A 16,551-nucleotide genomic window follows, 5' to 3' on the forward strand; every position below is an offset into this window, starting at 1 on the left:
TTTGGGGTTCTGTTCTGTTCCAGGATCATTCAGTCCCCCAGGCAGATGAATCTGGAGAGAGTCAGATACGTGATTAGAGAAGCACTGCGGGCCTGGAGTGATGAAACCCCTTTAAACTTTACTGAAGTCATCAGTGGCCGGGCTGATATCATGTTTGATTTTTACAGGTAATAAAATATGATGTTTTCACTCTCTGTGGTGCACTTTTACATGTTTTAGAATTGATGATGAAATGTTTTCTGGTTATCAAGCTGGTCAGGGTTTCTTGCCATTTTTTTTATCATCAATAATATCATGCACTGTAATTGGCTAATGGGTCAAAACATTCTGAATGAGATATAGGCTACTTTCAACTACATTTCAATAATTTGGAGGTTGTTTGCAGTTTTCAGATAAATTACAGTTATTAATGAACAATTTTAAAGCCAATGTTCAGTCTGCAGTGTTACATGATTCAGAGGTTATTCTAATATGCTCATTAATTTAATATGATCAAGAAACATTTCTTAATATCATCTTAATACTCTGTGATATTTAATTCTTTAATAAATAGAAAAATCAAACAATTAATTTAACACATTTTATATACATTCTGTATATTTTGTCTTTTATTGTCACTTTCGTTTTAAAATATGAATACAATCTGATTTGTATTGCAGTAAAGTCTCTTTAATATTGTAAATGTGAAGTATCATCACACTGCAGTGAAAAACAGAACATTTTCAGCTACTACTTCGCTCAAGTCCACTGGTCTTATAGTTTATTATATTACCCTATTATTGATTATATATTATTTCTCTGGCCTCTCAGATTGTAAAATCATTTTGTCAACTGTGAGATGTGAGACCATTTAAACAAAGAAAAAAAAAGTTTCTTTGGTTCTCAAACACATCTCCTCTTGAAGCAGGAGATTAGAGAGGGTGTCGGTTTAGGATTATAGGTGGAAATTTACACTGCACGTTCATTCATGCAGGTGTGTTACTTAGATTCCCATAGTAAAAAAGCAGAACACCTGCGTAGTTCTGCCTATGGTCACGCAACACCGCGGCTCAAATCCCAAAGTTTATTTCTTTTTGTGAAATATAACCTGAATGTTGGAAAGCAAGAATTTTTTTGTATATATTTATGACTGCTGTTGAAGTTTTTCCGCAATCTCAACACGAGGCGTGCCTTCTCCAAGCTGTTCATTGAGAAATGCTGTACATTGAGTTAATTGAGAAATAAGGAGTTTTATGGTTATCAGATTATGTTATTTGTATTTTAAAATTCGAACAATAAATATCGTTTGGCACTCTATAATGCGGTGTGATTCAGAGCTGACGTGAGTCACGTGACGATTCATGGTAAGGCAGAATTCAGGTAAACTTACTGATTTCTTTAAAACGAAAAACGATTACCAATTATCATCAGAAATGTACAAAATAAATACCAAAATGTATGTTGTGTAAGCGCCAAATAGGGTATATGCCGAAGTATGCTAATAGAACTTTTAATTTGCCAGTAACCTGGGTTAAGCATTTCCGGTTAACTGTATGCCAGCAAGTTTAAGGTCAGTTTTCCTTAAAAATCAGCCATCTCCACTGGCTGAGTGATATCCGATATAAAGTCTCAGATTGTACAAAAAGCACTGCAGTAAATTATATTTTTCCCCGCCATGTCTTTATAATATGAGCATTTATTTTACCCCAGTATACTGAATGGAGCTTCTGCGCTAGCAACTAAATGAATGCCAAAGCCTATTTAACTGATTGTATTTTAATTACATTACAACATCGATGCTGTAAAAGGAATCGTATAAAATGGAAAAAAACTCACAATAACAAGTCACTGGAAGTTTACCAGTATGGGAACAACACTAGCTCGGCATATACCCTATAGGCCTATGCGTCAACAGCGACAAAACAGGCTATGTCAGTAATCGAACAACGTGTTGTGTCACATATTATTACGTCATCCAAAACTCATTTAAGGGCCTATTTGGGTAAGGTATAATAAAATTATTAAAAATTACAGAATAACATTAAGACTAGGCCTATTTGCATAGGTATATTGTATATGTATTCAAGTTTTGCCAAATTATAAGACTGATTTGAGGTGTCTCAAAAAGTAATGTTTATGAAAGCTCTCATTTAGATTGTTATATCTTGATATGATAATAATAATAATAATAATTTACAATGGAATCTTTACATAAAATACATAACTCAAAATTTTGAAGCACAGCTGGAGACTTGCATGCAAAAAGGGAGGCATGCACTTAAAAAACAGCTTTCATTCATTCATTCAAAAACAATTGTGTAATGGTTCACATCTAAATTTGATCACTTGACCCAATAAAATAGATAATTTACCTTAAACAATATTTTCTATGTCCATGAGAACAATTTTATATAACCTGGTACAAAGCAAATTTGTCTTGTTGAAGAAAGTCAATTAATTAAAAAGTTCTTTTTGTTCTAAACAAGACGATATAGCTTTAATCAAAACAACATTTCACCATATTGAGTTTCTGTTTAATACGCATGCGCTGGCCAGTGTGAGTAACCTTAAAATTTTGCATTGGTCAAACAAATATTTCTTAGTTGAGTTCTTAATCAAAACCGTTTATATTTAACTATGTTTTGAACTTAAAAATATTACTTGAAAAATAAAACAAATAATATTAAATCGAATAGATAGACAAAATTTTTATTGTTGAAAGTCTCTTTCAACAAGACATTTTGTTTTACTCAGGATCTTTTTCTGCAGCGCTTTATTTTCTCTTTTGAAAAACCTCATAGTTCCTTTGAAAACTTGGCTTCCTGTTAAAGCTCAAATGTACATTTATTATCTTTCTGAAATATGCATGTTTGAAGCTACAATGAGGGATGTCAGATTCTGCAGATTTCACCAATGGCATTGCAGTTAACTAAACATTTGTGGCTTTGTTTAAGCCATAATAATGGCCTTCTTTGACCTTTCAGGTCTGCCAAACTTAAGATCTATGATCCTGCAAGTCTCGTGTGTAATTTTACCCCATTTGCAAATTTCACAGTGGAAAATTAGGGGAGCATGTGGCTTGTACCATTCAGCCCCTTAATGGACTATGCCATTTTAAAATTGAGCTGTTAAAATCAAAGGCATCTTAAAAGTCACTGTGGTGTGACAGCTACAATACTAAAATACATAGCATTTTTATGGTAGTCACAGTAGTCTCTCGTCAGCTCATTATTCTCAATACTAATCATTCAATGTAATGAAGTGGTCTTAGAGAATTAGTTTTAGTGATCAGCTAATTAAAAGAATAAGAACTGTTGTTATTGTGCTGTTGTCTAAGAGACTGTGTTTCACATTCAGGTATTCACATGGGGACTACCTTAATTTTGATGGCCCAGGAGGAATTCTGGCACATGCCTTTTTTCCCAGAACATACAGGGAGGGAGAAATTCACTTTGACATGGATGAGTCTTGGACATTAGGCAACAGTATGGGTGAGTAAGGGTCCTGGTTTATCTCATACCAATAGGTGACCTGAAACAAAATGAAAACATGAGAAAAACAAGCAGCATTTGGCACTTCAACAGATATTGAACAAAATGGCATGCTTATTGCAGACAATGTTCAGTTGTCATGAACTATGCCACATTACACGAGAAGAAACGATTTAATCTTGTGTCACGATGCCCATTTGTCATTTAGTAATCCCCACGACACCCTACATCAAGAAAACCATGCCGAAATCATGATAAATTCATGTGATCTGACAAGGGCTTTAGTCTACCTAAGTTAGTTTTGCTGCATCCAAAGTCGCATATTTATACTACACCCTAAAAGTATGTACTTTTTTTGTGAATGAAAAATTTATACTTTTGAGTGTGTAACAGAAGAGTATGCAAGCTTTGGGACACACTACTTCCGTCAATCATCCACACATCATCCACAATTTTTTCATATTTATTTCCTACCATACTGGAGAAGCAGTAGCAGGTTAATGTCCCATTCACGAGTCTTTCATGCAGAGAAATCTCCTCAGATCTTTGGATAATTCTGCATTCAGACATTGTCCAAACACGTCTTTATATAAGTTCAGTATTGTTGTTGCAGATGAAATATAACACAGAAAACATTATTTAAATATTTTCCAGTTGGCTAGATATTAATTAAAAGTCAAACAAACATCTTTACCGAAGCCTTTTCTACTTTACAGGTGGTCTCGCGCATCCATCATGTTTGTAGTTTATTTACTCGTAGTTTATTTACTTTTTTTTCCTTCACTTCGCCAATTAGTAAAGTTTTTTTCCCTCTCTGCTGTCGCCATTGGCCTGCATGGTTTGGGATCTATAGAGCTGCGCATCGTTGGATTTGCTCTTCAGTGTTTAGACTCTCAGTAGTGACTATTAAACCACACTGAACTGAGCTCAACTGAACTGAACATAAACACTACAAACTGAACTACACTGTTCCAATTTACCATGACCTTTTATGTGAAGCTGCTTTGACAATCCACATTGTAAAAGCGCTATACAAATAAAGGTGAATTTAATTGAATTGAACTAGCATTATTCACCCGCGTTTGTAGTTCTAATCGAATTCACATCCGACGCGCAATGTACTGTGGGCAATATCAGCAGTTAGAGTATGGACGGTTCTATGCTTAAAATTTTTAACAGAAATAGTAAACCATCCGGGAATCTTTGGCATACTCTTTTCAACATACTACAATTTGGGACATACTAATTCTATTTTCAGATACTATTTAGGATGGATAGAATGCGAATTGGGACGCAGCATATCTTGTAATCAATATCATGCTAACAAGATTGCTGTTGTTATGAATATGCTTAGTGTGTTCATATGTACAGAAACAATTGGAAGAATAGAACATGTTGTTGTAGGGTTTTGTTCCTGAATGAATCAGTGTTTTTGAATGAATCCTTTGATTGAATGGTTCAAGGCTCAGCAAACTTTCACATGACTTCAATTGAATAAAATATTTTTGATATTTTAAAGTTACATATACATCAATATAACAAGAAAATAAAACATGCTACATTATTCATGCCAGGCCAAGTATTTGGTGATGTCACATTCTGAAGAAGGTCTACAATTGTTTGTTGTGTAAACACCTTCTCAGTCATTGAGCCGATCACTTTCATCTTACCTGAATAGATAAGTGTTTTTGGATGAATTGGTTCAGAGAATGATCAAAGAATGTAGGCTGTTTTTCATTCTGTAGGTCTCATACCTATGCAGTAATCCTTTCAAGTGCTTACTTTACAGAGTGAAAGCTTCAAAGGGTGCAGGGGACCAAATAAAAGTGTTCCTTGAAACACATTTCTCTGTAATCTGTCACAAAATAACCATGTGCAAAGAATCATGGGAGCAAAAAGGTGAAGTTTTGAGGACTTTGATTTGAAACAACGCTTCAATATGGAAGCTGTTATTGTTCTCACTCTGAAGTGCTCTTTGTAGGCGGATTTATTCCATTTGGAACACATGCTCATAAAACTCGGTCACTAGTTGATACCATCTTGCTAACTTTTATTCCATACGATTGTGTTTCTACACAACCACACTTGCACGCTATAATTATTAGGCATTATATGAAATTTTAAAGCATTTCAAAAATATTTCTTTTCTAGGTACTGACCTCCTCCAGGTGGCAACTCATGAGATTGGCCACGTTCTAGGACTCCAGCATTCTAAAGTACCAGGCGCAGTGATGGCACCTTTCTACACCTTTTCCTACCCTGTCCGACTGAGTGATGATGACAAACGAGGCATACAGGCCTTGTATGGCTCCAAACGTTCAGATGTAACAGTAAAATCTGAAGAGAGACAACCCACATTCACAGAAAGAAATGAGATTGACGCAACATTTGTGAGTGAAACTGACTCTCCTTGGTCTTGGAAATCTATTTCATGCATTTCATTCTTATTTTTTTTCTTCTTCTTCTTCTCAGTTTCCACCTGTCCACCCAAATCCTTCTCATCCTGATGCTTGCCAAACCAACTTCGATGCTGTATCCATGATCCGAGGCGAGCTGTTTTTCTTTAAGTCGGGTTATGTGTGGCGGATTCGTGATGGTAAACTCCAGGCGGGATATCCTGCACTGGCATCAAGACATTGGAGAGGAATTCCAGACAACATTGATGCTGCTTTTGAGGACATGTCTGGGAATATATGGTTTTTCCATAGTAAGCTGTCTCAAATTAAGACATTATTTTGTCTTTTTAGGTCATTATTTTGTTTTTAGGTATTTTGAACCCAGTTTATATTAGGTGTCCTTAAGTAATATGTACTTACACTAAAATTCATGTTTGCAATCATTTGTTAACCCACTCTTAAACCTAATGATACCCCCAAACCTGTTCCTAACCCAGCCCGTGTCTCACCTCAAGAGCACCAAAAGTATTCTGCAATGCTTTATCAACAGTAAGTAAGTTGTATTTATGTTTTGATGTAAGTACATAGTAGTTTAGGTCACCTAGTATAAAATGGGACCAATAATTTTACTGTTTTTGAAAGAAGTCTCTTATGCTTGCCAAACTTGTGCTTGTTTGATCTAAAATACAATCATTGTTTTCTATTTTAATATTTTTTAAAGTGTAATATTCACTTTAAACAGCCTTTAGTGTCACGAGATTCTTCATAAATAATTCTAATATGCTGATTTGTTGCATAAGGAGCATGTCTTGATGAATAGATTGTTTGAAAGAACAGCATTTATTGGAAATGTAAATATGTTGTAAACACAAAATTCTGTGGATTCTGTGGTTCATGGCACTGGCTCCTAGACAAATCATGAAGAAATTGTTGTGAGATCTGTTAGCGTGATGCCATGCCAGATTACTTGAGAAACATTTCATTACCAAGAGAGGTCTGGGAATAGCCCTGCCAAAGAATTTTGCAAGTATTTTAATGCAGATGATACCAGAGAAAGAGATAAACGGAGGTGGAGTACAAGGAAGTTTGCTTGCTATTTGTTTTGGTTTGATTTCTGTTGAGACTTATCAATTATATGCTCATTTTATAAATGATATAATCTCTTGTCATAACCATGCAACCATATAACTTGCATGGACAAATTTAGATCTGCAAAAGTATGCAAATTTTATAGAGTTATATAGAATCCTGCAATAACAACAGTGCGTCTGTCACCAAAGTCTTGTATATTTATAATCCAGAAGTCTTTCAGTGGCCTAATTACACACACTTTGAATGTTATCACTCGATTTAATGGACGTTATCAGTGGTTATCAGCTACTGGTAGGTTCAGAAGACTGTTATCATCCATCGACATGGTTAATCAGCTATACTAATGGATAAGACTCCAGGTCCAGATCTGTTTTTACATTACTGTGATGGTTGGGTTTAGGGTTGGGGTTGGGATAGACGTTAATAAAATACAATGAATGGGAAATTTAATAAATAAATAAGGTCCGGAAGGCCCCTACTGGCCCATATCTATCAGCTGAAAACCACTAATGTTGCCCATTCAATCAAGTGATAACATTTGAATAAGCTGCTAATGATCTGACAAACTACCTTCTTCTAGCCTTGGACTAGTACAATAAACCATGGGCTGATGATGAATGGAAAATCTCTAAACCGTTATTTATATACCCACTTTTCTCCATCTAGGCCAGAATTACTGGGTGTTTGATGCTGAGCGGCAGATCACAGGGCCAGACTCCGTACAGCGACTAGGACTATTGGTGAACGACATCCAGGCAGCCCTCATGTGGGGAGATACCAAGGCCCAGAAGATTTACTTCTTCAAGAAAGGAAGCTACTGGCGATTCAACCTGAAGGAAAACCGTGTAGAATCAATGCACCCTCGAAGCATGAGCGACTGGAGGGGGATACCGAGTGATATAGACGCTGCCTTCCAAGACCGATTCGGTATGGTTATCACTGAAATTGTTACCGAATAATTGCATTGATTGTCTAATGTTTGAATGTACAGGAGAACTACTAATGGGAATCCTCACAACACATGAATTTGTTCCTAAAAGATTAGTTTACCCCAAAATGAAAGTTCCGTTATTAATTACTCATCCTCTTATCATTGCAATCCCAGAGAACTGCCTTCATTCATTTGGGAACACAAATTAAGATATTTTAGATGAAATCTGAGACTTCTCTTATCCTCCTTCGACAGCAAAGGTCATGTGCAGTTTAAAGTGCAGAAAAGGAATCAGAATAAACGTCAAACATTCCATGAGACTTCAGTGGTTCAACTGTAATCATATAAAGCTCCTTTTTCTCCCTTTTGTGCCAAAACAAATGTAAAATGTACGGACTCTGATTACAATACATCGTAAACACTCATTTTGATGACCTGACAAGGAAAGAAAACTTGGGAAACAAAGCTTTTTCTTTATATGCTTCAATCTATATTAAACCTAAAAAATGTACTTTATGACTGATGGCAGTTTCTAGCTAAAATGAACGCTAGGGGGCAGCATGATGTCAGCTGTTCCTTTTCACATTAATGATATTTACAAGGAAATTTTATCAATGAATAAAGGATTATTTTCATGCAATTCTTTGCACAAAACGCATTTCATATTCGCAAAATTGTAGACAGCGCCCTCTAGTGGATTTTCATCACAAATGTGCAACTAAATGTAACGTATTTTAATCCTAAAATGCAAGTCAATGATTTACCAGCACTTTGAGACTCAAATAACAGAGAGAAGCAAAAATAAATGATATACCATTGACTCCTAATGATACATTGAGGTCTTCAAGTAAACTTTTGGTCTTTGTAAGAAACTAAACATATTCCAAAAGTGTCAGAGACATTGCACTCAGTGTTGTAGATTAATTGTAATAATTGTAAATAATATTCAGCTTCTTGTTTAGCGGAGGCCAGCTAGTGAAGAGCTGTGCAGGTGAATCTCACTCCTCTGACCTCTAAAGGTGCTTTAGCGACAGACACCTGAGGCCATGGTCTTTAGTCTCCTTAGTAGACCAACCGACTTCCATGTGGAAAGTCACTGTTTCGATCCCAGCTCAGAGCGGGTTGGGTGGTGTTGGACCGACAGGGTTGCACTTGCATAGACTGATCATTTTACTTCATGAAACATGAAATTGTCAGAGACCATGGGTATTCATTTTATTTGGCCTGAATATGTTTGTTCGACTCTCAAAGTACTGTTAGTTAGCCATTGACTTGCATTTTCTGAAATACCAACTGGCTTCTTTAATGATGTTCAGGAGGAAAAGTGTTACCTACTTTAGGAAAGTACAATTAGCGGGACTCAAACACTAATAACTCAAGGATTAATTTTAAAAGTACAAATGTTATTCTTATTGGAAGAATTTTAAAAAGTAGCCTTATTTCTTATTTCTCTACAGGTTTCGCCCACTTCTTGAGAGGGAAGCAGTACTGGAAGTTTGACCCAGTGGAGGTGAGGGTGCTGGAGGGATACCCACGATACATCGGCGTGGATTTCTTTGGTTGTTCTGCAGCCTTGTATCAATAAATCCTGGGTCCAATTAGGTGTCATTTCTACCAATGATCATTTTCATGCACATACTGCAAGCAGTAGCACCACAGACAATGTGAACCATTCAAGGTTCAGTATGGTTATTTTAGCAGGATTAATTGTTTTATCAGGTAAAGTGTCAGATGCAAAAGAATCTGACGGCTGGAATTAACACAAATCTGTGGCTTAAGCAGATACTGTGTATCTACTCAATCTGTGACGTGTATGAGATCTACGCCACTTAACCATACGCAGAAACTGAAAATAATTATTCTTTAATGCTCTGATATGCAACTCAATACTCTCATCTCTCAGGAAAAGCAGGTAATTTTGGTCTCAAAATATTTTTCGTACACATTGTGTACTTGATTATTTATTATTTGTATATTTTTGGCAGTATTGATAGTGTTAGGAAGAAATAACTGGTTCTTTTTGAGAAACGCGATTTTTGATTACATTACAACATTATATAAATTATTTCGCTAAATCGTAACATGCTGTTGACTACCACAGATTATTTGTTTTTTTTAGCGAGCAGAAACTGTATTAGAAAAGTCTATGAGGCAAGTCATTCTTAAAAATAAACATTCTGTCATCATTTTGTGTCCTTCCAAACCCATAATATTCACGAGTTGTGTATGAAGAGACTTTCAGTGGACGATAAGAAATCTTTCATATTGTATTCAATTTATCTTCAGTGTGTACTGAAAAATGAACAAAAGTCTGGGTTTAAAATGACATGAGGGTGAGAAAATGATGACAGTGTTTTCATTTTGTGGTAAAATAAGCCTTTAAGGGTTTAAAACAAAAAGGTAAAGCTCAAGGATTTTATTTAAGTGCATGCTAATATTAATAATGTCTTAAAACGTATCTAAATTGTCCTTTTAGTTAGGTGGAAGAACTGGTAAGATTACACATAGTGGCCCATAACGCCAAATACCTTAAATACTGAATATCTATATTTCAGTATCAGTTCAGAGAGTGCCACTGGACTTTGTAGCGCTATAACTGAGCATTTTAGAATATTGTTTGTTAAAGCATTGAAGGACCTGAACTGTACAGAGTAGAACTGTGACTGATTTCAGCATGTTCACACTGAACATTTCATTCATTATCAGTAATGTGACATAAATGACCTTTGTCAGTGTGAATGTCCATTTAAGTCTGTAAAGGGCTTATGAAGACCTGTTTTTCAACAGTGATAATGTATATGTCGCAGTGCAGGTCACTGATGCTGTTGTTCACGTCTTAAATAATTCCACTTTTTGCATACTGATGAATATAATCCTTATGGTCAGGTAATGATGTATTTTGATCTGAGGAAACTGTATACTTTAAATTCACTGTTATTATAGTGTTTCTCATGTAATCAGTTCTGTTCTTTCACTCGTTGCTCCTTTTACTATGTAAATATTTTGTAAAAAGAATTGTATTATATTTTCACCTCCAATAAAAGGCTCTCTTTGTTTATTGTTTACTGTCTAGTTATCTGGTGTGTGGACTCTTATAATATTATAAAATAGATTTTCATCATAATATGAAATCATACAATATTCTGTACACTGTTAATCAGTTACTTTCCCTCAAAAGTAGTACATAATAGTGTTTGTGTGTTTCTTTACTTTTTTAGTCTAAAAAATGGATTTTGGTGTAAACTAATGGTCTCAAACTCAATTCCCGGAGGACCACAGCTCTGCATAGTTTAGCTCCAGCCAGCTCCAACTCACACCTGCTTAATAGTTTCTAGTAGTCTTGAATACCTTGATTAGTTGGATCAGGTTTGTTTAGTTAGAGTTAGAGCAATACTGTGCAGTGATGTGGCCCTCCAGGAAAGGAGACCTAAGTGTCTGATGTCCCTAGAGTGTATATGTAAAGTTTCAGCTCAAAATACCCCACAAATATTTTTATATCTCTTTAAAACTGCCCCTTTTAGGCTGTTTTGGTGACTGTCGCTTTAAATTCAAACGAGATTCTGCTTCCAGCCACCTTTTGAAAAGAGGGAGGAGCTATAATGCCTGTGCATCAGCATAGTGGCAGATTTAAAGCAGGACTAATTTTATCTCTGTGAACAACTGACAATGTTAAAAGATTTGATTCAGAATATGGGAGTCTATGTAGACGATGGTGTTCATTTGTGCATCCTAAAACTCAACATTTATATTCTCAACATTATTAAGTCTCTTAGTCATTGACATTATCTTCAGCAGGTATGATGCTGAAACTTCAATGGTGGATGGCTATTTCTCCCCAAGTGCTGTTTATGTTAATGAGGGCGGAATCGTCACTAATTGTCGGGGCTTTCCTCCTCTGATGACATGTACAAAGGGAGAATGTCAATCAAACTGTTTTTATGAAGTGTGATAAAACATTCATTCATTCATTCATTTTCTTTTCGGCTTAGTCACATTATTAATCCAGGGTCGCCACAGCAGAATGAACCGCCAACTTATCCAGCACATGTTTTATGCAGCGGATGCCCTTCCAGCCGAAACCTATCTCTGGGAAACATCCATACACACTCATTCACACTCATACACTACGGACAATTTAGCCTACTCAATTCACCTGTACCACATGTCTTTGGACTGTGGGGGAAACCGGAGCACCCAGAGGAAACCCACGCGAATGCAGGGAGAACTCCACACAGAAACACCAACTGACCCAGCCGAGGATGGAACCAGCAACCTTCTTGCTGTGAGGCGACAGCACTACCTACTGCGCCACTGTTTTATCGTCCTGTGATAAAACAAATAATAATTAATTTTTACCATTAGAGGCTGGCTATATTCACACACTGTTGCCAAACAACTGTGTTTAAACCCCTTATTAAAAGTGATTTTTGCATAATAGGTAAGCTGGAAATTTTTACCATTTCTTAATAATTTATGTTTGCAACTTGAACTGAATTCACCATAAAATGTTTTCAAATTATCCATTGTGTAAAACATATGCCCGAGTAGTTAGTGGTTCATTCCGCTGTGGCGACCCCTGATAAATCAGGGATTAAGCCGAAGGACAATTAATGAATGAATGCTTTAAATGTGAAAATAATCATAGATTAATTTTCCTTCGGCATAGTCTATTTCTCTATTTTACGCAGCAGATGCCCTTCCAACCACAACCCAGAATTGGGAAACACCCGTACACACATTCACACCCACTCATCCACTACGAAGAATTTAGCTTATTCAATTCACCTATAGCGCATGTGTTTGGACTGTGGGAAAAACCGGAGCATCAAGAGGAAACCCACGCCAACACGGGGAGAACGTGCAAGCTCCACACAGAAATGCTAACTGGCCCAGCAAAGACTCCAACCAGCGACCTTCTTGCTGTGAGTGCTAACCACTGAGCCACCCTGCCGCCATGTTAAAATATTTATTTGACTAAAACATTCATTCATTTTCTTTTCGGCTCAGTAGCTTTATTAATTTGTGGTCGCCACAGCGCAATGAACCGCCAACTTATCCAGCATATGTTTTACGCAGCGGATGCCCTTCCAGCTGCAACCCATCACTGGGAAACACCTAAACACTCTCATTCACACACTAAGGACAATTTAGCCTACTCAATTCACATGTAATACGTCTTTGAACTGTGGGGAAAACCTGAGCACCCGGAGGAAACCCAACATGGGGAGAACATGCAAACTCCACACAAAAACGCCAACTGACCCAGCTGAGGCTCGAAACAACGACGTTCCTGCTGTGAGGCGATCGTGCTACCCACTGCGACATATATATATATATATATATATATATATATATATATAATTTGTAAGTAAAAGTATTAGACAAAACTCCTTAGTGTGGTGGTTTAATTTCCACAACAAACAACAAGTTTCAAAAGTTATCAAGCTTGCGCATAGAAGTAGTAATCTTAAGATGAATTTGAGACATTATTTCCATACAAACTATGCAATAAATATGGAAATATGACTTAACTGTATGTACTTATGATGCGTGAAAATGCTAGTTCACAAGTTCACCATGAATTAGCCATTTTATTCTCACAATGTTGTCATCAACATAATGTTTTAAGCCAGAATACATCATATGAAATGTGTTGAAATGACTGAAATGAAATTGTGGTAAAGTCAATAGTGTCCAAAGTTGCAGAAACGCTCTCATATTAGTGAAGTGTGTGCATCTTACCCTCATCGCCCTGGTTCTAATATGCTCTATCAGAGGTTTTCAGAGCGGAAATGTAAGACGGCTGTTCTGTGAGCCCTCCTGCCGAGACTATTCCAGAATCCTGCTATCTTGGCTTGTTTTCAGACTGTAATTCCCCCTTCCCTCGTTTCTATCACACGGAGCGAATTTGTAATACAATGACATTGTAACACAATGACATCACTTCGGTTCCGTTTTATGTGAAGCATCTGCAGGAGCCGTCGTTCGCCAAGTTAGCACATTTTGTGGGGTTTCAGTTTAGTGACTACAGATGTCTGACTGCTATGAAACGCAAAGCCTGATCCCTTGTGTTATCAGAAGATTTGAAACAGAATTTAAGCATAATCATGTGCTTACTGAATGTGCTCACCAAAGACACAAGAGTTGCTTTGTTTTTCAGCCATAGAAAGTCTGACTTTTGCATAATCTCTGACCAAATCTAATAACCGGAGTCAAACCGGAGACATTTCAGTAGCATTTTTGTTCTTTTCATTCAAGAGCTGTTTATAGTATATGCTCTGAAAATGAAAGTTTTGAAACCAAATAGACCTACAGAACTAAATCCAAATAGATTGGGACAGACATAAAGTAAGTAGCCTATACTGAGCAGAACGCTTCTCTATTATTTACTTTTACATACCTTTATTTATTTTTGAAAACTAACAACTTTTGGACACTGAATGGCTTTCCTCAGTCAGGTGTAACATGTTATGACTTAGTAGCCTTTACAAGATGTTTTAACTCAGCAGGCACTTTGATGTCAACCGTAAAATAAACTATGCCAAAAAAAAAAAACGTGATCTTATTGATGTTAACCGACTACCTTGATGTCAAAACAACATCAAATTGACGTCTAACACTTGCTCAAAACACAAAAGACTGTCCTGTTATAGATTTTTTACATGTTTTTGCCACCTAATGTTAAACGTCAATTTAATGTAATTTTAACATTAAAGTTTACATGCACTAGGATACAAAATCCAGTGTAATCCAGTTGTGTCGTTCTTTTGGAATCAAAAGGGTATCAATGTGTGGATGTCAAATAGACGTTTTCACATCAAGATGTTGTGAATGACATTTCGCAGTTGAAAAAAAAAATTCAGGAAGTTTTGTCCTTTCTTTTCTAATATATCTTCAAATAGACATTCATGTTTATATCAATGACGGTCAAATTCAACTCACTATCTATATTGAAATGTTAAAGGATGACGTTTTTCCTTAGATAACTATGGCGTGATTGGCTTTACTTTACTGTTGATTAAAGATAATGTTGCGATAAATAATATCATGTTCCCTTTGTATGTTCCTTTCTTGCTGTTTGTTTTGATCCACAAGATATTTTATTTATTTTCAGTGGTGTAAAATATCTAATTACAATACTCAGATTATTGTAATTGAGTAGTTTTTCTCAGGAATTGTAATTTACTGAGTAGTTTTAAAAATGTGTACTTTTACTTATCCTTGAGTACATTTTTAGTGCTGAATTGGTACTTTTACTCCTCTACTTTCCTTCAACCTGCAGTCACAACTTTATTTTTTCTTTTCTATGACAGAACAATTATTAGAAAAATCAGTCCTGCGAGTCCAATCAAATCACACATAGAAGGTAAATCGCATCATATTGAACCACCTCAAGACATGGGCGATTTATAATTGCAGCAAACTGTTTGGAAGTATTCAAAGTGTCCAAGAAGATGTCCGAAGTCTTTACACGCATTGACCCAGAGACTGTTTAGATGCATGTCACTGATACCAAGATGACGGATGTTTACTGTATGATGACAGAAATGGCCTCAAACAACCGGCAGGCACAAGACGTCAACATGACGTCAGATTGACGTTGTACCCCAACATCATGGGGACGTTGCATTTTGTTTGGAAATGAAAATCAGGTTGACGTCAGAACTCAGCGTCAGTGTCCAACGTCCAACCTAAAACCAACCAAATATCAATGTCTAATGATGTTACAGCTTGACGTTGTGTGGACGTCACCACTATTGACATTTATCAGACGTTGGATTTTGGTTGTCGTACCTGATGAATAAATGTCAGTACGTCAATGTTGACGTCAATATGATGTTGGTTTTAAATGTTGGGTGGACGATGGATTTTGGTTACTTTCTAACAACCTAAAATCGACTAAATATCAAGGTCATTTGACGTCATTATTGGACATCAAATTAACATTGTCCTTAGATGCTGGCTACACGTTAAATTTTAGGTCACCTGACGTCACGACCTAAATTTAACCTAATATTGGCGTATAATGACGTCTAATGACGTTGTGTGCCTGCTGGGCAATAACTAAATGCTCTACAGAATGTTACGTTTACACACATCCACAAATGACATGTAAACGCATCAGTTTTTAAAAGCGTAATACTCACTACTCATGAGTACTTTTAAAAGGGCTACTTTTTACTCATACTTTGAGGATTATTTACAACAGATACGTTTACTTTACTTGCACTACATTTTTAGGCAAGTATCATCAAGACATCAATTTGATGTCATTTTAACATCAAAGTTTGCATGCATTGTAGGGATACAAAATCCAGTGGAATCCAGTTGTGTCGTTCTTTTGGTATCTAAAGGGTATCAATATGTAAGTAAGGAAAGTTTATAAAGCACATTTAACTTCAGTTTGACACTGACCAAAGTGCTGAACAAAAGCATAGTACACATTCTAAAACCGTAAAATAACAATAAAAGTAATAATAAGAACAATAGTATGACAGCAACAATGCACAATAAAGATTAAAAGCCAGGGAAGGCAATAGAATAAAAATGTGACTTAAGTCTGGACTTAAAAATAGAGAGAGAAGAAGCACTTGTAATGTCCGCTGGCATCTGGTTCCACAAACGTGGAGCAGTGACTGCAAGGACTATCTCTTTTCTGTTT

General features: G+C 36.2%; 1 protein-coding gene across 1 annotated transcript in view; it reads left to right on the forward strand.

Annotated features, from left to right (window-relative positions):
• The window catches only part of mmp11b (matrix metallopeptidase 11b), a 35,964-nt gene extending 25,019 nt beyond the window's left edge, over window positions 1-10,945 (forward strand). The window contains exons 3-8 of the mRNA XM_056446971.1: window positions 24-167; window positions 3,337-3,470; window positions 5,622-5,860; window positions 5,943-6,177; window positions 7,625-7,885; window positions 9,347-10,945. Of these exons, the coding sequence (XP_056302946.1) occupies window positions 24-167; window positions 3,337-3,470; window positions 5,622-5,860; window positions 5,943-6,177; window positions 7,625-7,885; window positions 9,347-9,474 (1,141 nt within the window). The 3' untranslated portion in view covers window positions 9,475-10,945. The remainder of the gene's footprint in view (window positions 1-23; window positions 168-3,336; window positions 3,471-5,621; window positions 5,861-5,942; window positions 6,178-7,624; window positions 7,886-9,346) is intronic.
• Window positions 10,946-16,551: the final 5,606 nt, after the last annotated feature.

This window comes from Danio aesculapii, chromosome 21 (genome assembly GCF_903798145.1).
Source record: "Danio aesculapii chromosome 21, fDanAes4.1, whole genome shotgun sequence".
NCBI classification, from domain to species: Eukaryota; Metazoa; Chordata; class Actinopteri; order Cypriniformes; family Danionidae; genus Danio; species Danio aesculapii.